The sequence below is a fragment of the Herpailurus yagouaroundi genome, unplaced genomic scaffold, assembly GCF_014898765.1.
Source record: "Herpailurus yagouaroundi ecotype Mexico unplaced genomic scaffold, PumYag 165, whole genome shotgun sequence".
Taxonomy (NCBI): Eukaryota; Metazoa; Chordata; class Mammalia; order Carnivora; family Felidae; genus Herpailurus; species Herpailurus yagouaroundi.
Window position 1 is genome coordinate 15,992,541 of NW_024412406.1, and position 15,323 is coordinate 16,007,863.

A 15,323-nucleotide genomic window follows, 5' to 3' on the forward strand; every position below is an offset into this window, starting at 1 on the left:
AGTGCTGGCACATAATTGGTGCTCAGTGCATATTTACCGAGTGAATGAATAATGAATACATAAATGAATGAATGAATAAATGGGAACAGAAGGAGTGAACATGAGTTGATCAGAAGGGAGAGATCACTTTGCTGCTAGTAAACAAATTATGAAGTAATATTTTATTCATTTGGTTGCAGATGATATTTTCAATTAAGCTTATTAAAGCTTGCAATAGAGCACAAAGTACACAGCCATTCAAATAAAGGAGGAAATTCTGTGTATTCTGTCAACCACGGAATATAATGCTCCTTTCAGAGGAAAAAGGTCTTGCCATACATCATAAGAAAGAATACACTGTGTAGGACTTGAAAACTAGAATTTCAGGCACACCAAACTGAAATGGAATTTCACAGAGGAGAACCTGCTGTCTCAGATCATCTTTCTCCCACTTTCTACCCTTCACCTGGACCCATCAGAACCTAGTTCAAATATCACCTTCTCTGGAAAGGTCTACCCATCTCAAAGATCTGTTTTCTTTCTGAATCTTAGTTTTTAGCTGTAACTTTCCTAGGCCATTTACATTTTCTTGCAATGTAGGTTTGTTATTTTTGTAATTTTTTCTTATGCTCTCTTATGATATCTTATTATTATTTTTTGTCATTGGCTGTTCATGCTGTATTTATGTTTCTAACATGAGCATCACCACTTTATGACATAACACTGCAGTCCTTTGCATACATGAAGTACCAGGTATATCTGACTAAACAATACCACCATCCTCAAAATCCAACTGGCCCAGTTCTAAGAAGAGGCTATGATGGGTGACAGGACACTATTTGCCCACTCAGATTACAATGAGGACTAAATTCTGCTTTATTTTTACTTTTACTACGTGGTTTCACCTCCTTGTGAAGATGGCGAGATGAGAGAGGAGGAGTACATGGTTATGGAGAAGGACTTGACATGGGGTCCTCCACCCACATTTTGCAGCTGATACAGCTGTATGAGATCATCAACCCACCTTGGCTGCCCCAGACTGAGCACAGTTGCCTAAGACAAACTACTGGAACTGGACGCATCTAAAATCTTCCCTTCCATTTTCAGGAACGCATATTGTATGGGCTCCTGGACTTAATTTTGCCCAAAGTAGGAAGACAGTAGTAACCCTAAGGCAGCGCCTACCTCACAACAACTGGGTACAGAAACCCAAACCACTGAAGAGTGGAATGTCCATCAACTGTAGTGAAAAAAGTTTTGGTTAGCTAGTGGCCCGCTCCTACCAGGCAAGTTCCTACAGTGAACAAAATCGGTGCACAACTTTGTACCTAAAGTATAAATCTCATAATATAAACACAAGGGTGATGAGCATCTGGGCAGATATGATATAGTGATATAAATATGGGATTGCATTCATGTATATGAATAAACAGTCACTGAAAATATAACTAAAGCCAGAAAAACTGTGTAACAATGACCTGATTTCCTAAATCTTATTCCAAATACATCTGAGTCCTTTGCATGTTTCCAGTTATAATTTCACGTAACCGAAATAGAAATAAGAACCTATGAACGAACTTCAGTATGACAGCCGCAGGCAGGGCAGGGTGGTTCACATACCTGTGCACGCCACTGTTGCACATGATGATGTGGCAGGCCCCCAGCCTGTTGCACAGCTCCGAGGACACAGACAGCAGACCAACCCCGGAGGCGCTGCAAGCTGTGTTTGCACAGGCGGCCGTGCGCTTGGATCTGATAAACGAGGCTACCAGTCGATAAAGTTCATCCAAAGCATTGAGAGGCCTCATTAGCTGCAGAAGAAAAAAAAAAAAAAGTCATGGGCATAAAGACCAGCACATTTAGTAGGAAGAAATGCTTTTAGATGGCATGTGATTCATAGTTGTTATAACTTTTAATGAATAGTCTAAAATATTTTCATTGTGGCAGTAACAGAGTTGGAGACTACAAATATGTATAATTTGTTTAAGAACAAATTGTTGAAGACAACAGCAGAAAATTTTTTAAAAAGCGTGGTGTGTAAATGGCAAAGCATCAATAAATGCAATCATCTATTTTTACCTTATCTACATAGGCAGCTTTGGATGTGGAGTTAGGTGGTGAATTTGACTTGTCCAAGTAGAACGCCCTGTAAGAATCCACAGAATAAATGATCATTTATTGTCAGAAAAATTAAAATGCATGAAGGTATGCAAGTTTCGCTGACTTCCTGTTAAAGACAAATGAATAAATAAGTGTTGAAACTATGATGGGTGGGATGGCAAAAAAAGTTCATAGTCTTCCATTCAGAAAAAATGACTGAAGCCACCACCACCAGCTCCATTACATATCGTATGGCCTCAGAGAGATTACTTAATTTGTGTGTGCTTCCATTTCCTCTTCTGTAATTTAGGGATAACATTAGCTTCTACTTCACAAGCCTGCTTAGAAGATTAAATAAGTGAATGCAAATAAAATGCTTAGAACAGTACATAGCACAGAGTAAGTGCTCGTTAACATGTTCAATACTTCAATAATTAATATTATTACAAAAGCTGAAGAAATGTATTTTCTTGTGACTACTGGAGAACATTATCTAGTTTTCACTTACTGATCAAGATTATAAAAGCAATACTCAAACCATAATTTTAAACAGAATAGTGAGTTGAATTCTTTCACCCACTGACTATGCTCAAATTGGGAGTTAGACCCTCTTTGAGGATACACTTGTTCTTTCTGTCACCAGAATGCAATATGGCAACAAGTATTCTAATACATGAAGTTGAATCCTAGTGGCCTGCAATAATTAAGCTCAAGTTCCAAAGAATTATTGCTGCATTTGCTCAGCTCTTGGCTCAATACTAAACTGAAGTTGTAAGGAAATGACCCATGAAGACAGGATACATTTAAGCTATAGTTAATCTACTATCTATTTTTGATGAGGTGGAATTATTTTCAAGATTTGAGCGCTTAATATTGACATACCAAAATAAGTTCCATAGTATTAGAATGATTGTCCAACAAGATACTGAAATAAAACTGATTAGAGTGATGTTGTGGAGCACCTTTTAGAACTTCAAAATACTGGCAGATTATTATCAAATGCATGAGTTGTAGTGGGAAAAATCAGTGAGAGAGAACTTAATGACCAGAGACCCACTATGCACACATGTGCATGCAGACACAGACACACGCACACGCACACACACACATACACAGCCATTGCAATGACCACTGTAGCTAGCAGTGACGTTTATTTTTGTCTTTTAAAGATAAAGTAGCATGCATTAATCAAGTTTTATACTTTAAACTACAAAACGTTAAGAATAACTTCCAAAATGAAAATTATGCTCATTCATACTGTGAATTAGTTTATTCATCTCTCACATACAAATCCAAACAATAACAAAAATTTTAAAACAGTTCCAGATCCAAACTTAGTTGTTATTCATTATAATTCACTTTGAACTCCTAGGAGATTTCCACATACCATCTTGGAACAAAGATGGTGCCTCAAAGCTGGAACGCAAAAAGATACCTTGATCAGATGTTCCCATGCCTTTCCCCAAGTGTGCTTGGTGGAAAAAGCAATATGGTGGAAAAGAGTACACGACTCCACGGAAAATTACTGCCTCAGCCTAAATCCCACAGCTACCTGTTGCTCCTGAGCACATGATGCTGCCAGGAGTATGGGGACTCCAGTGACCCCATTCAGTGTTTGCATCCAATGCTGAATTATGGTGGCATGAACCACTGCAAACAGGAACATCCATCAAGGGCCAAGCAAATACAGTTCCATTTAGCTGGTTGAGTCAATATCTACTAACAGCATTGGATCAATAGCAAAATCAAATGTATGGAGATATTTTTAAATTTTCTACATTTTCCCCAGTATCAGAAAGAGATAACACTAATATAAGAGTATTGCTGGTATGAGAAGAGGTAACGAGTTTGATTTGTGTGAGGTCCAAAACCACACAATGGGGATGGAGTTAGGGTAGACTGAATGAGCAACTGAGAGAGGTCAGAGGGGCAGACTCTGTAGGGCTTTATAGACCCTGATAAAGACTTTGGGTTTCAACTGGCCTCATTACCAGAAGATTGGCTATTTATAAACCTTATTGTCGTGCATAAACATTCATGTTCTCCTGAAAGTTCTGAGTATCCTTTCATTGCAATTACACAGGTACATATGTAGGCTAATACTATAAAACCCATGTATGCACCACCATGCTTTAACAGATCCTGGTACTTGGAACTTTTGCTTCACCTTTTAAAGAAATAAAGTATTACAGATATGGGTGAGCCCCTGTTACTCACCCTTCTCCAGTCCCACTCTTTTTCCAAACTCTCCCTCCCCAAGGTAAACACTACTCAGAAGCTGGCATTTACCACTTTCATGCTTTATGAGGTCACCCACACACTTGGCCCAAGTGGAGGTACCAAAGAATATCTGTGATCATTCTTCCACATCCTTGTTCACACTGATGTTATTAAAATTTCAACCTTTGGTATTTTTATTTTCAATTTGCATGTATTTGCTGGCCATTTATAGTCTTCTTTTATTGCATGTTGGTATTTCCTTCCTTTGTGTAGTCTTACTTTTTTTTTTTAACACAGAAATTAGTTATTACTTTTTCTAGGCTTGCTTCATCAAAAATACTCAGTTTTTTTTAAATGTTTATTTATTTTTGAGAGAGAGAGAGAGAGAGAGAGAAAGAGAAAGAGAGAGAGAGAGGCAGAGAGAGGAAGACACAGAATCTGAAGCAGGCTCCAGGCTCTATGCTATCAGCATAGAGTTCAACCCGCAGCTCGAACTCATGAGCCGTGAGATCATGACCCAAGCTGAAGTCGGATGCTTAACTGACTGAGTCATCCAGATGCCCCCCAAAATATTCAGTTTTAAAAGCTGGATATTCTATTAATATGTTTGATCAGTGTGTCAGTGGTATATGTTGTCATTAAATTCTAGAATCCAAACTACAGTACACTTCCCCCCCTCAATACTGCTCTTGACGTCTGCTCTCAATCTAGTTTTCTTTGCTTCGGGGCTAGTCTATACATTTTTTTCTGATTGGTTTAGATTTTTTTTTCAACCTGGATGTTCTAAAGTTTTACCACAAAGTGTTTAGGCAGTGATTTATTGTTACTTATCCAGATAAGGTTCTCAGAGTGTCCTTTCAACTTGAGGAGTCTTGTCTTCAATTCTAAAATAATCTAAACTATTATTTCTTCACGTAATCTGATGTGTTCTCTCTCTCTCTCTCCTCCCCCCCCCGCCACACACTTTAAAAATCTTATTGTTCCCATTACTGCATTTTAGGTGATTTCCTAAGTACGGTCTTCCAAATGAAAAATTCTGTCATTTTCAAGTCTAGAGATTATCCTTTCTACTGGGAATTTTATTTCAATGACTATCTTCCACTTCCAAGATTTCTGTCTATCCTTATTTCATTCTTACCACTAACAGGTAAACTCCCTACGAGAATATAAATTTTCTATGTGGGTATGGATTTTACTTTGGTTCAGGGGCACCTGGGTGGCTCAGGCAATTAAATGTCCCACTCTCGATTTTGATGCATGTCATGATCTCAAGGCTCCTGGGCTCAAGCCTTGCATCAGACGCTGTGCTGATAGCGTGGAGCCTGCTTGGTATTCTCTCTCTCTGCCCCTCCCCAACCTGTGCGCGCGGATGCACACATGTGCTCTCTCTCTCTCTCTCTCGCCACCCCCTCAAAATAAATAAATAAACGGGGGTACATGGGTGGCTCAGTTTAAGCACCTAACTCTTGATTTTGGCACAGGTCATGATCTCATGGTTTGTGAGATCGAGCCCCTCATTGGGTTCTGTGCTGACAGTTTGGAGCTTGCTTGGGATTCTCTCTCTCTCTCTTTCTCTGCTCCTCCCCTACTCAAAATAAATAAATAAATAAATAAATAAATAAATAAATAAATAAATAAATAACATAAACAAACTTATTTGGTTCATTCCTGTATCTCTGGCACCCATAAGACTCTATGGAACATAGTATGATCTTAGTAAGTATTTGTAAATAAATAGACTGAACTATTTTGATTTCAGGGTTTTATACCTTTTTTTATGGATGGCAATCCTTTGTTCATATTTTGAGAATAAAAATGTTTTCCTAGCCTGTTTCAATATTTTAATTTCTTCTAGTCAAATTTATTTTTGACGGTCAAATTCATTGGCTCTTTCCTAGTGTTAGGATTTGTGCTTTGGAATTTTGTTTTGCAAGTGCATTTGAAGTGGGAAGATTTTTTAGTTTCATTTAATTTTTTGATACAGCTCCATCCCCTGTCATTATCCTTCTCTTACAACTCATTTTGTACCCAGAACCACCCATGTACGATCACTTTCATGCTGGCAATGTGAGTATTACCTTGTGCTGACATCTGGATTATTTCCGGTCACATCATTGAACCAGTGAGTGACCTGGTTCAATTCCCAGTTTACCAGCTGTGTCACGTTCTCCTTGCCATCATAAGCCTCTCCTGGTATCAAAAACTATAGTCTCAGGTAGTGGGCAGATTTCTGATTCTTGCTCAGCAGCAAACGAGTCCTTCTCTATGTCATGGTTTCAGACTGCAAGGATGGCTCTGGCTCTCCATCTAGTGTAGAACGACTTTAATCTCTCATAACCCTGAAGAAGTTGTACTGCTCCCCCCACAACCCCCTCGGAGGCCAGCAAGCCAGAGGCCTCAGCACAGCTTACAACTCCTCATCACTTACATTTTCCTTTGATTTGTGGGCCACTGACATGATAAATTATGAGCTCAGCTGTGACTTTTACATTCTGACTTTGTATTTTATCTAGCATTGCTACATGCTTGGAATAAGGTGGTACTTTAATGCCAGAACCCAGAGATACCTTGACCAGATGTCCTCATGCCTTTCCTCAAGTGTGCTTAGTGGAGAAAGTACTGCAGTTAAAAAGAGTACACAAGTTCAGGACAAATTATTTAGCCTTCCAGGGTCTCAAGTACCTCATTTTTACAACACATATTAAAATTTTCTAACATTTATATAGCATAATGTTGAATATTAATCAATACATAAATACTCAGTACTGTGGTAACCAAAGAGGACTCAAGAGTAATAACTATCATTCAAGTGCACAGTGGGAGGCATCTCCTGGAGCATTAAAAAAATCTTTTTTTAATGTTTATTTATTTTTGAGAGAGACAGAGACAGAGTGTGAGCTGAGGAAGGGGCAGAGAGAGGGAGACAGAATCTGAAGCAGGCTCCAGGCTCTGAGCTCTCAGCACAGAGCCCGATGTGGGGCTCAAACTCACAAGCTGACCTGAGCCAAAGTTGGACATTTAACCAAGTGAGCCACCCAGGCACCCCTCTTGGAGCATTTTTAAGGCACAACAAGGAATAAAAGTAAGGCCAGAACTTCCTGCTTTTCCTGAAGGTCATCTAAAATATTTTCTGATACTTATAAAAAGTGAAAATTCAGGTAGGTACTTGGAATTATAGAATTCCATGATCAGGACACAAATAGAGGTTCAAGTCTAAACAGAAAAGAACCTTTCTTTTAAAAAAATTTTTAATGTCTTATTTATCATTGAGAGAGAGACACACAGAGACAGAGACAGAGTGTGAGCTGGGGAGGAGCAGAGAGAGAGGGAGACACAGAATCTGAGGCAGGTTCCAGCCTTTTAGCTGTCAGCACAGAGCCCAATGTGGGGCTTGAACCCACAAACTGTGAGATCATGACCTGAGCTGAAGTTGGCCACTTAACCAACTAAGCCTATCTTTAGGTTAAAAAAAGATTATCATTTAAATGGCTCAATCAGGTACCTTCGTTGTAGATACTTCAGCTCCTCTGTACCTTGAATCGTTTGGGAAAGAAACTATCCTGTAGAGGCAGTCCACAGATCATTAATACAAACTATGGAAAGCTTCACTACAGAAACGTCCACTACAGCTGGCCACACTGAACACTCTTCCTACTTTTGGAAACAGATGTTTCGCCAAAAAAAAAAAAAAAAAAAAAAAAGTCTGTCACTGGGTCAGCCAGTTAAGAGCAGGAATACGTGGATTCTAATTCATTTGGCAGAAACCTTAAATTTTTCAATGGAGCAAAATCCTTAGAATTTTGCTAGTAGAAAAATAACTTTTATAGATTTAGAATGCATAAATGCCTGCACCAAGTGAAAGTTTATTCAGAAACAACCTCATCTTTTTCAAGTTGCTATATAGGAGAACAAAAACAGATAAAGCATCTAATGATATAACTCCACCCTTGAAAATACTCTTAGAAGGTAAATGCCTCCTACAAATGTAGAATTAAATGTATTTACTGATCCAGACTTGTACGAATAGTTAATATTTGTTAATCAAACATTAAAGAAAGCAAGAAATCATTTTAAAATAAATTTATGTGCTGATGAAGTCTAGAGGAAATAACTATGAAATATAGCCACTTTGTTACTTGTATGAAATTTACATAGCCAACAGAGATTTTAGTTCAATCGATTGTTATGATAAAAATTTCAACTTGAAGCTACAACTAATTTTAGATATTCCCCATCAGAAAAAAGTGTGGTCAGCCAGATATTTTACCATCCCTAAGATTTACAGGTATTCACAGAACTTCAGTATTTTTGAGAATATGACAAACTGTTCACAGGAAATAAATTTCTAATGCACTTCCGTTAATTGTGCAAGTCTTACAATGCCCCTTAATCAAAATTTATAAGCAAGTTAATGGTAAAATTGGATTAATGCCCAAACTGACCATAGTTTATTACGCTTCTGAGTTTAGTAAGAATGAAGTCATGGTCCTTTGTCTTGTATAGCAAATCTTATTAAGACCATTTTGAAAGTGCTGCTTGCAACCTTATACAGGCTGGATAGTAAGTTTCCTTTCGTGCTGGCACACATCAGACTTCGTTGTCAACTTTGTAGATTAACTCTGCCATATAAAATTGATACATTATAATATTTTTTTCATTTAGCCCCTATAGAATCAAATACCAATGAAAAGGGTGATAATGTCATAAGTTACACTATATAGTGGTATAAATGTATACAAATCAAATATCTACAGTGAAACTAATTTTAGGCATTTATCTCATACGATCTAATAGGGGAGACAGGTACACAGGTATCTATAATGCAATGTAGAATGGGTAGGTAAGTTAAAAGGTGAAACAAAGTTACTGGGATATATCCATACGAGGAAGAAGCAAGGCCATATAAATAAGGATACGGCATAAGAGTTGCACTCTGATATGTGAATGGGATTCTGGACAGGTCAAAACAGGAAAGCACTTCAAAGGAGGAAACACACCATGAAGAGCAGAACAGATGTAGAAGTGGATGGCGCCAATCAGGCTGGAGAGCAGGTTCATGCAGAGTAGGGAGAGAGAATGTTGTGCAAGTAGGCAGGACCCACACTGGGAGGAAACTAAATGGCAAGCGAAAGAATTGTAAGTCATTCGTTAAACCGTGGAGGGAAGCACTACACAGCACACGCTTAACTACTGGTAAAAAAGTAAAAATAAATGAAAAAAATACATGACACTTGAGATATGAACATTTAGGGAATCTGGAGCTGCAACAGATCCTAGAAATGGAAACAATGGTTTAGCATTCAAAATAGGACCGTGCACTTATTGTGATGAGCACTGGGTGTTGTATGTATGTAAGTGATGAGTAACTAAATTCTGTTCCTGAAACTAATATGACACTATATGTTAACTATTGGAATTTAAATAAAAACCTGAAACAAAATAAGACCATGGTAATGAAAACAGGGAATTGATGTTGGCCACAAGAGAAAGAAAATGAATTTGGGGCATGCTTAGATGTTATGTAGAGTTATGCAAGTTAATATACTAATATAAAAATTAGGAAAGTGCTTTCTCAAATGGGTAAAGAATTAGGACATAGCCCTACAGGGTCTGACTGGTGGTTCAGTGATGGTCAGGTTTTCTCTTTGTGTGAAAAAAACGAAAACAGCAACAGCTGGATGTAAAATATTTAAACCTATTAAGTTTGTCATAAGCAATACACAAAGGTTAAATCAATGACAAAAGTGACATTCTTCTCATCTGGCACCATTTCCATCCCCCTCCCCCCCCCACTTTTTCTGGGCATGTTGGAGAATATTCAATTTCCAAGAGATTAAGGCATAAGAGCCAGTGCCGCTTTATAAATAAGGAGGAATAGCTACGGTATTCAGCTCAGCTCTCTGTAGTATTGTTTCTTCTCCAGATCATTGCTTATGAGATCATTCTTTATTTATAATAATTTATGAAAATTTCTCACTTGGCCAGGCTCATCTATACTTCTTGTAATATCATGTCCTCTCTTAAATTCTAAACTGTATATGGTAGCTTTTGGATTTTAGCAGTTACTCTGCATTTTGAAAAGGAACTATAACAATATTTGCTCAATTATGGGTATTAGTCATAGGCATGGTTAGATATATCAATATTACAATAGCTCAGCAGTTGACTACAGCTGTGACTGGGTGTTCAATGAGTATTACTGTTAAGCTGCATTTGTCTACCATAGCACTTAAATTGGGAAAAAAATTCTACAGAAAATATTACTGAAAGACACTGATTTCTTGTATAAATGAAAAATTACCAGGTAGGTTCAACCTGTGCCCACATATGGGTAAAAAAATATAGGATAAGTAGAGTGGGAGAACGTTAATTTGTACCTCTATCCTATCCACCTTTCATGGTCACAAGCATTAGCCCTGACTTTTCTGAAAGGTGGTTTACTAAAAGTTACATGAAGAGAAATCCTGAATAATGAGATAAATTTGGATTCTCCTGGATAAATCTGTCTTCTGCCTTGTCAAAAATGGAACACCTAAGGTAACAGTCCTTATAGAACTGCCTGGTATCAATTAACAGCTTCATTTCTACTTGAGTGTTGGAAAAAAAAAATCCTGGAAGGCTAACAAAAAAGTCTATGTGACCACACAGGGCAAGACCTTCCCATGTTAAAAAAAGGATTTCTCTGAGACTTCTCTGATGCTCTGAAAAGAGAATTATGGTAGTGGAGATATCCCCGCCAGTCTTTACTGTTATTGATAACTTCCTATCACTCTTTTCCTTTACTTCTTTACTCCATCCTGATTTTTGTTCCTCCTTACAGGAGTCTTCTAGGGGGCCATTTCTTTCTCACACCTGCAACACATATATATCACCACAGGAACTCCTACTATTAATATATGCACATATGTATATATTTTCCAATGGCAACACCATGCTCTGCTACTACAGAACATAATCTTTGTGGAAATAAGACAGAAAAAGCAAATCCTAAAAAACAGGTCTTTCCAAGAACAAAGTGTAGAAGAATAGAACCACATTGGAAAAAAACATCTCGTACACCCAGGAAGAACAGTAAAGTCAAGTAATATTTCTATTTTTGAACTAATTCTGTTTAATTTGGTAACAATTAAGTCTCAAGAAAGTTTGGCACCTTCATATTGTAGGATAATTTTTAGGTTTAAAATCATGTCTATTTCGGTTTAAAGCCATAAAAGGCTCAACTAACATTAAGTTGACAGATCAGCTTCTCCTCCTCCATATCCTTCTCTATATTCCTTATAGGACTCCAGTCGGCCTTCAAAATTACCTTTCTAAAGCAGAGACGAACATTTCATTACCCTGCTTAAAGTCATTCAGATCTCCCTGGTACCCAAAGTCTACAGTTTGGGCCTTCAAGGACTCTCCTAACAATCTACCAAGACTTCCCTTCCCATCTCTTACTGCCCTCTTTGTCCTGCCATGTTCATGCTGGATTCCCCCAACACACCAGCCACCCACAGGACATTTTCCTCTCGTATTCTTCTTCTTCTCCTCTCATATGATTCCATGCCTAGAATCCCCTCTCACTCGTCTGCTTGAAAATTCTGCTGATCTTTCAAAACCCTGCCCAAATATGACATCGTCTTGAGAACTTCCCAACTGAAACAAATTTATGTCATTATACGAGACCAGAGTCACACTCATTCTGTCATCTTTGTTAAACTGCATACTCTCAGGAGACAGAGAATCCCTTCATCAGTTGATGGACATTTGGGCTCTTTCCATAATTTGGCTATTGTTGATAATGCTGCTATAAACATTGGCATGCATGTGCCCCTTCAAATTAGTGTTTTTGTATCCTTTGGGTAAATACCTACTAGTGCAATTGCTAGATCACAGGGGAGTTCTATTTTTAACTGTCTGAGGAACCTCCATACTGTTTTCCAGAGTGACTGCACCAGTTTGCATTCCCACCAATAGTGTAACTATTCTTTTTTTTTAAATTTTTTTTTTCAACGTTTATTTATTTTTGGGACAGAGAGAGACAGAGCATGAACGGGGGAGGGGCAGAGAGAGAGGGAGACACAGAATCGGAAACAGGCTCCAGGCTCTGAGCCATCAGCCCAGAGCCTGACACGGGGCTCGAACTCACGGACCGCGAGATCGTGACCTGGCTGAAGTCGGACGCTTAACCGACTGCGCCACCCAGGCGCCCCTGGGTGTTGAGTTTTATAATGTGGAATTTAAGAAACAAAACAAACGAGCATGGAGGGAAGAGAGGAAAACCAAGAAATAGATTTTTAACTATAGAGAACAAAGTGATGGTTACCAGAGGGGAAGTAGGTGGGGAGATGGGTTAAATAAGTGATGGGGATTAAGGAGGGCACTCCTGATGAACACCAGGTGTTGTATGTAAGTGTTGAATAGCACTAAATTCTACACCTGAAACTAATATTACACTGTACGTTAACTAACTTGAGAAAAAACAATTTAATCCCATAGCCTAAGACAGTGCCTAACACGAAGCCTGCATCTCATACATAAACTTTATTTCATTTCAGCTATAAAGGAGTTGGGAGTTACCATACTATTTAAACAGCCAAATATATATATGACTTAATAGAAGAAAATAAATATATTAAATATCTTAATTTTAAAAATAGATAAAATAATTATTATGCATATTTTAAGAAGGATTCTTGGCAGGAAAGTTTCTTTTTAAGCTCATAAATACTAGGCTACATCTCAATTAACACTGAAGTACAAGACTTAAAGAAAAGTATTTAACGCTCATCGGAACTTAGAGGAAGGGTGTTTAACAATCCCTCTTCAGAAGGTGAGAGACAACTATGATCAAGAGAAAGACATTCACAGGTAGCTTTTATACTTTTACACTAGAACCTATAAGAAAAAGCTGTGCTTACCTTTATTTTGTAAAATCAAGGCCTTTAGTATAGTACTTAACATAGCCATTCACTCAGTGTTAGCTAACATCATAATAATTATTCATTCTTTAAAATTTTTAAATAAAAATTATACACTTAAGACATATGCTATGATGATCTGATATACATATACATAATGAAATGATTACTACATTCAAGGTAATTAACATATCTCCTCAGTTGCCATTTTTGTGTGTGTGATGAATGCATCTAAAATTTACTCTTAGCATATTTTCATTGTTCAAGACAGTATTATGAAGTACAGACACATGCCCATACATCTCTTCGCTTATTTGTCCTAAATAATATCAAATTTGTACCTTCTGACCAATATCTTACAGTTTGCCCTGCCCTCCCCCCAACCCCGTCCTCTGTAACTGATCTACTCTGTTTAATTTCAATTAGTAAAACTCCTTCCTCTTCCCCTTCTCCTCCTTCCAGATTCCACACATAAGTGAGACATATTGCAATTCTCTTTGACTTATTTCACTTAGCATAATGTCCTCCAGTTCATCCCATTCTGTTCTGGCCTGCAAGGTCTCTGCTGAGAAATCCACTGATTGCCTTATGGGGGCTTCTCTTGTATGTGAGGAACATTTTTTCTCTTGCTGTTTTAAAACTTTTCTTTGTCTTTGATTTTAGACAATTTAGTCATTATGAGTCTAGGAGAAGATCTTTTGGGGTTGAAAATTTGGGGGGACCTATAAACTTCATAACCTTGGATGTCCAAATGTCTCCCCAGATTTGGGAAGTTCTCAGCAATCATGTCTTTAGAAAAACTTTCTCTCCTTTTCTCCATCTCTTTTTCTTCTGGAATCACTAGTAACAGAAGGTTGTGTCTTTTAATGGTATCTCATAATTCATGTAGGCTCTCTTCACTCTTTTTCATTTTTTTTTTTTTTTGGTTCCTCTAACTGGATAATTTCAAATATCCTGTCTTTGAGCACAGATTTTTTTCTTCTGCTTGGTTGAATCTACTGTTGGAGCCCCGTATTAAATCCCACAGTTTATTCATTGTATTCTTCAACTCTAGGATTTTTTTAATGGTTTCTATCTCTTTTTTGAACATCTTATTTTGTTCATGCATTGTTTTCCTAATTTCATTTAGTTGTCTGTGTTTCCTTGTATTATGGTTCACTGAATTTCCTTAAGAGAACTATTAGGAATTCTTTGTCCAACATTTTATAGATCTCCATCATTTAGGGTCAGTTTTATTAGTTTATTAGTTTACTAATAAAGTCTGCTATTACTAAAGCTTTATTAGTTTACTTTGGTGGTGCCATTCTTCCTTGACTATTCACGACCCCTATGGTCTTGTGTTGGTGTCTGTGCATTTGAAGATGTAGGTACTCTTTCAGTCTTCATGGACTGGCTCCACCAGGGAAAACTTTTTACCAGCTAGTCAATCCAGAGATTCTGGGGTTGAGAGGAGGTATCTGGTGAAGTCTATAACAGGTCTGATACCTTGGTCAGTAGGTGGATAGGCTTTGTGCTTGGGTCCTCAGGGACTGGTTTGGTTCCTGGTTCCACAGGAGCCAACCTGGAGTCTGGGGTTATAGGGGTTGACCAGGCACTGATGTAGGTAGGCCTGATTCTGGGGTCTATGGTGAAGTTGGGTGCTCACTGCACTCTTCTTTCCCCATGGGGATTGTGTTTCTCTTCATGCTGGACTAGTCAGGGTAATAGGAGTAATGTGAAACTGTCTTTCTTACCATCATCAATGCATATTTTCTTATTTCCATGCTCCACCCAGGTGCTATAATCCCTTACACATAATCTTTTGCTCCTGTGAAGAAGATATTTATGTTCATGGATAGTCGTTCAAATTAATGTTTCTGTAAGTGGAGGAACACTGGAAACTGCAATACTGTCATCTTGCTGGCATCACTTCCCACTATTATTTATTCTTTAAGACCCATCTTCAGTATCACCTCCTGTCTCAATCTCCCAAAGTATCTTCAGAATCAGAGGCTCTTCCATTTCCCTATCACCTGGTACATTCCTTAACATCAGTATCCACTGTTCTGTAGGGCAAGGATTTGTTTACATGTTTCTTTCCCCCCAATCTATAAGCACCTTGAAGACAAAGACAATGTACAG

The 15,323-nt window shown here is 38.0% G+C and overlaps 1 protein-coding gene across 1 annotated transcript in view; it reads right to left on the minus strand.

Annotated features, from left to right (window-relative positions):
* Positions 1-15,323, minus strand: part of PREX2 (phosphatidylinositol-3,4,5-trisphosphate dependent Rac exchange factor 2) — a 309,933-nt gene that overhangs the window by 37,637 nt on the left and 256,973 nt on the right. Inside the window, exons 36-37 of the mRNA XM_040487649.1 lie at positions 2,059-2,125; positions 1,600-1,790 (exon numbers count right to left, since the gene is read on the minus strand). Coding sequence (XP_040343583.1) covers positions 1,600-1,790; positions 2,059-2,125 — 258 coding nt within the window. The remainder of the gene's footprint in view (positions 1-1,599; positions 1,791-2,058; positions 2,126-15,323) is intronic.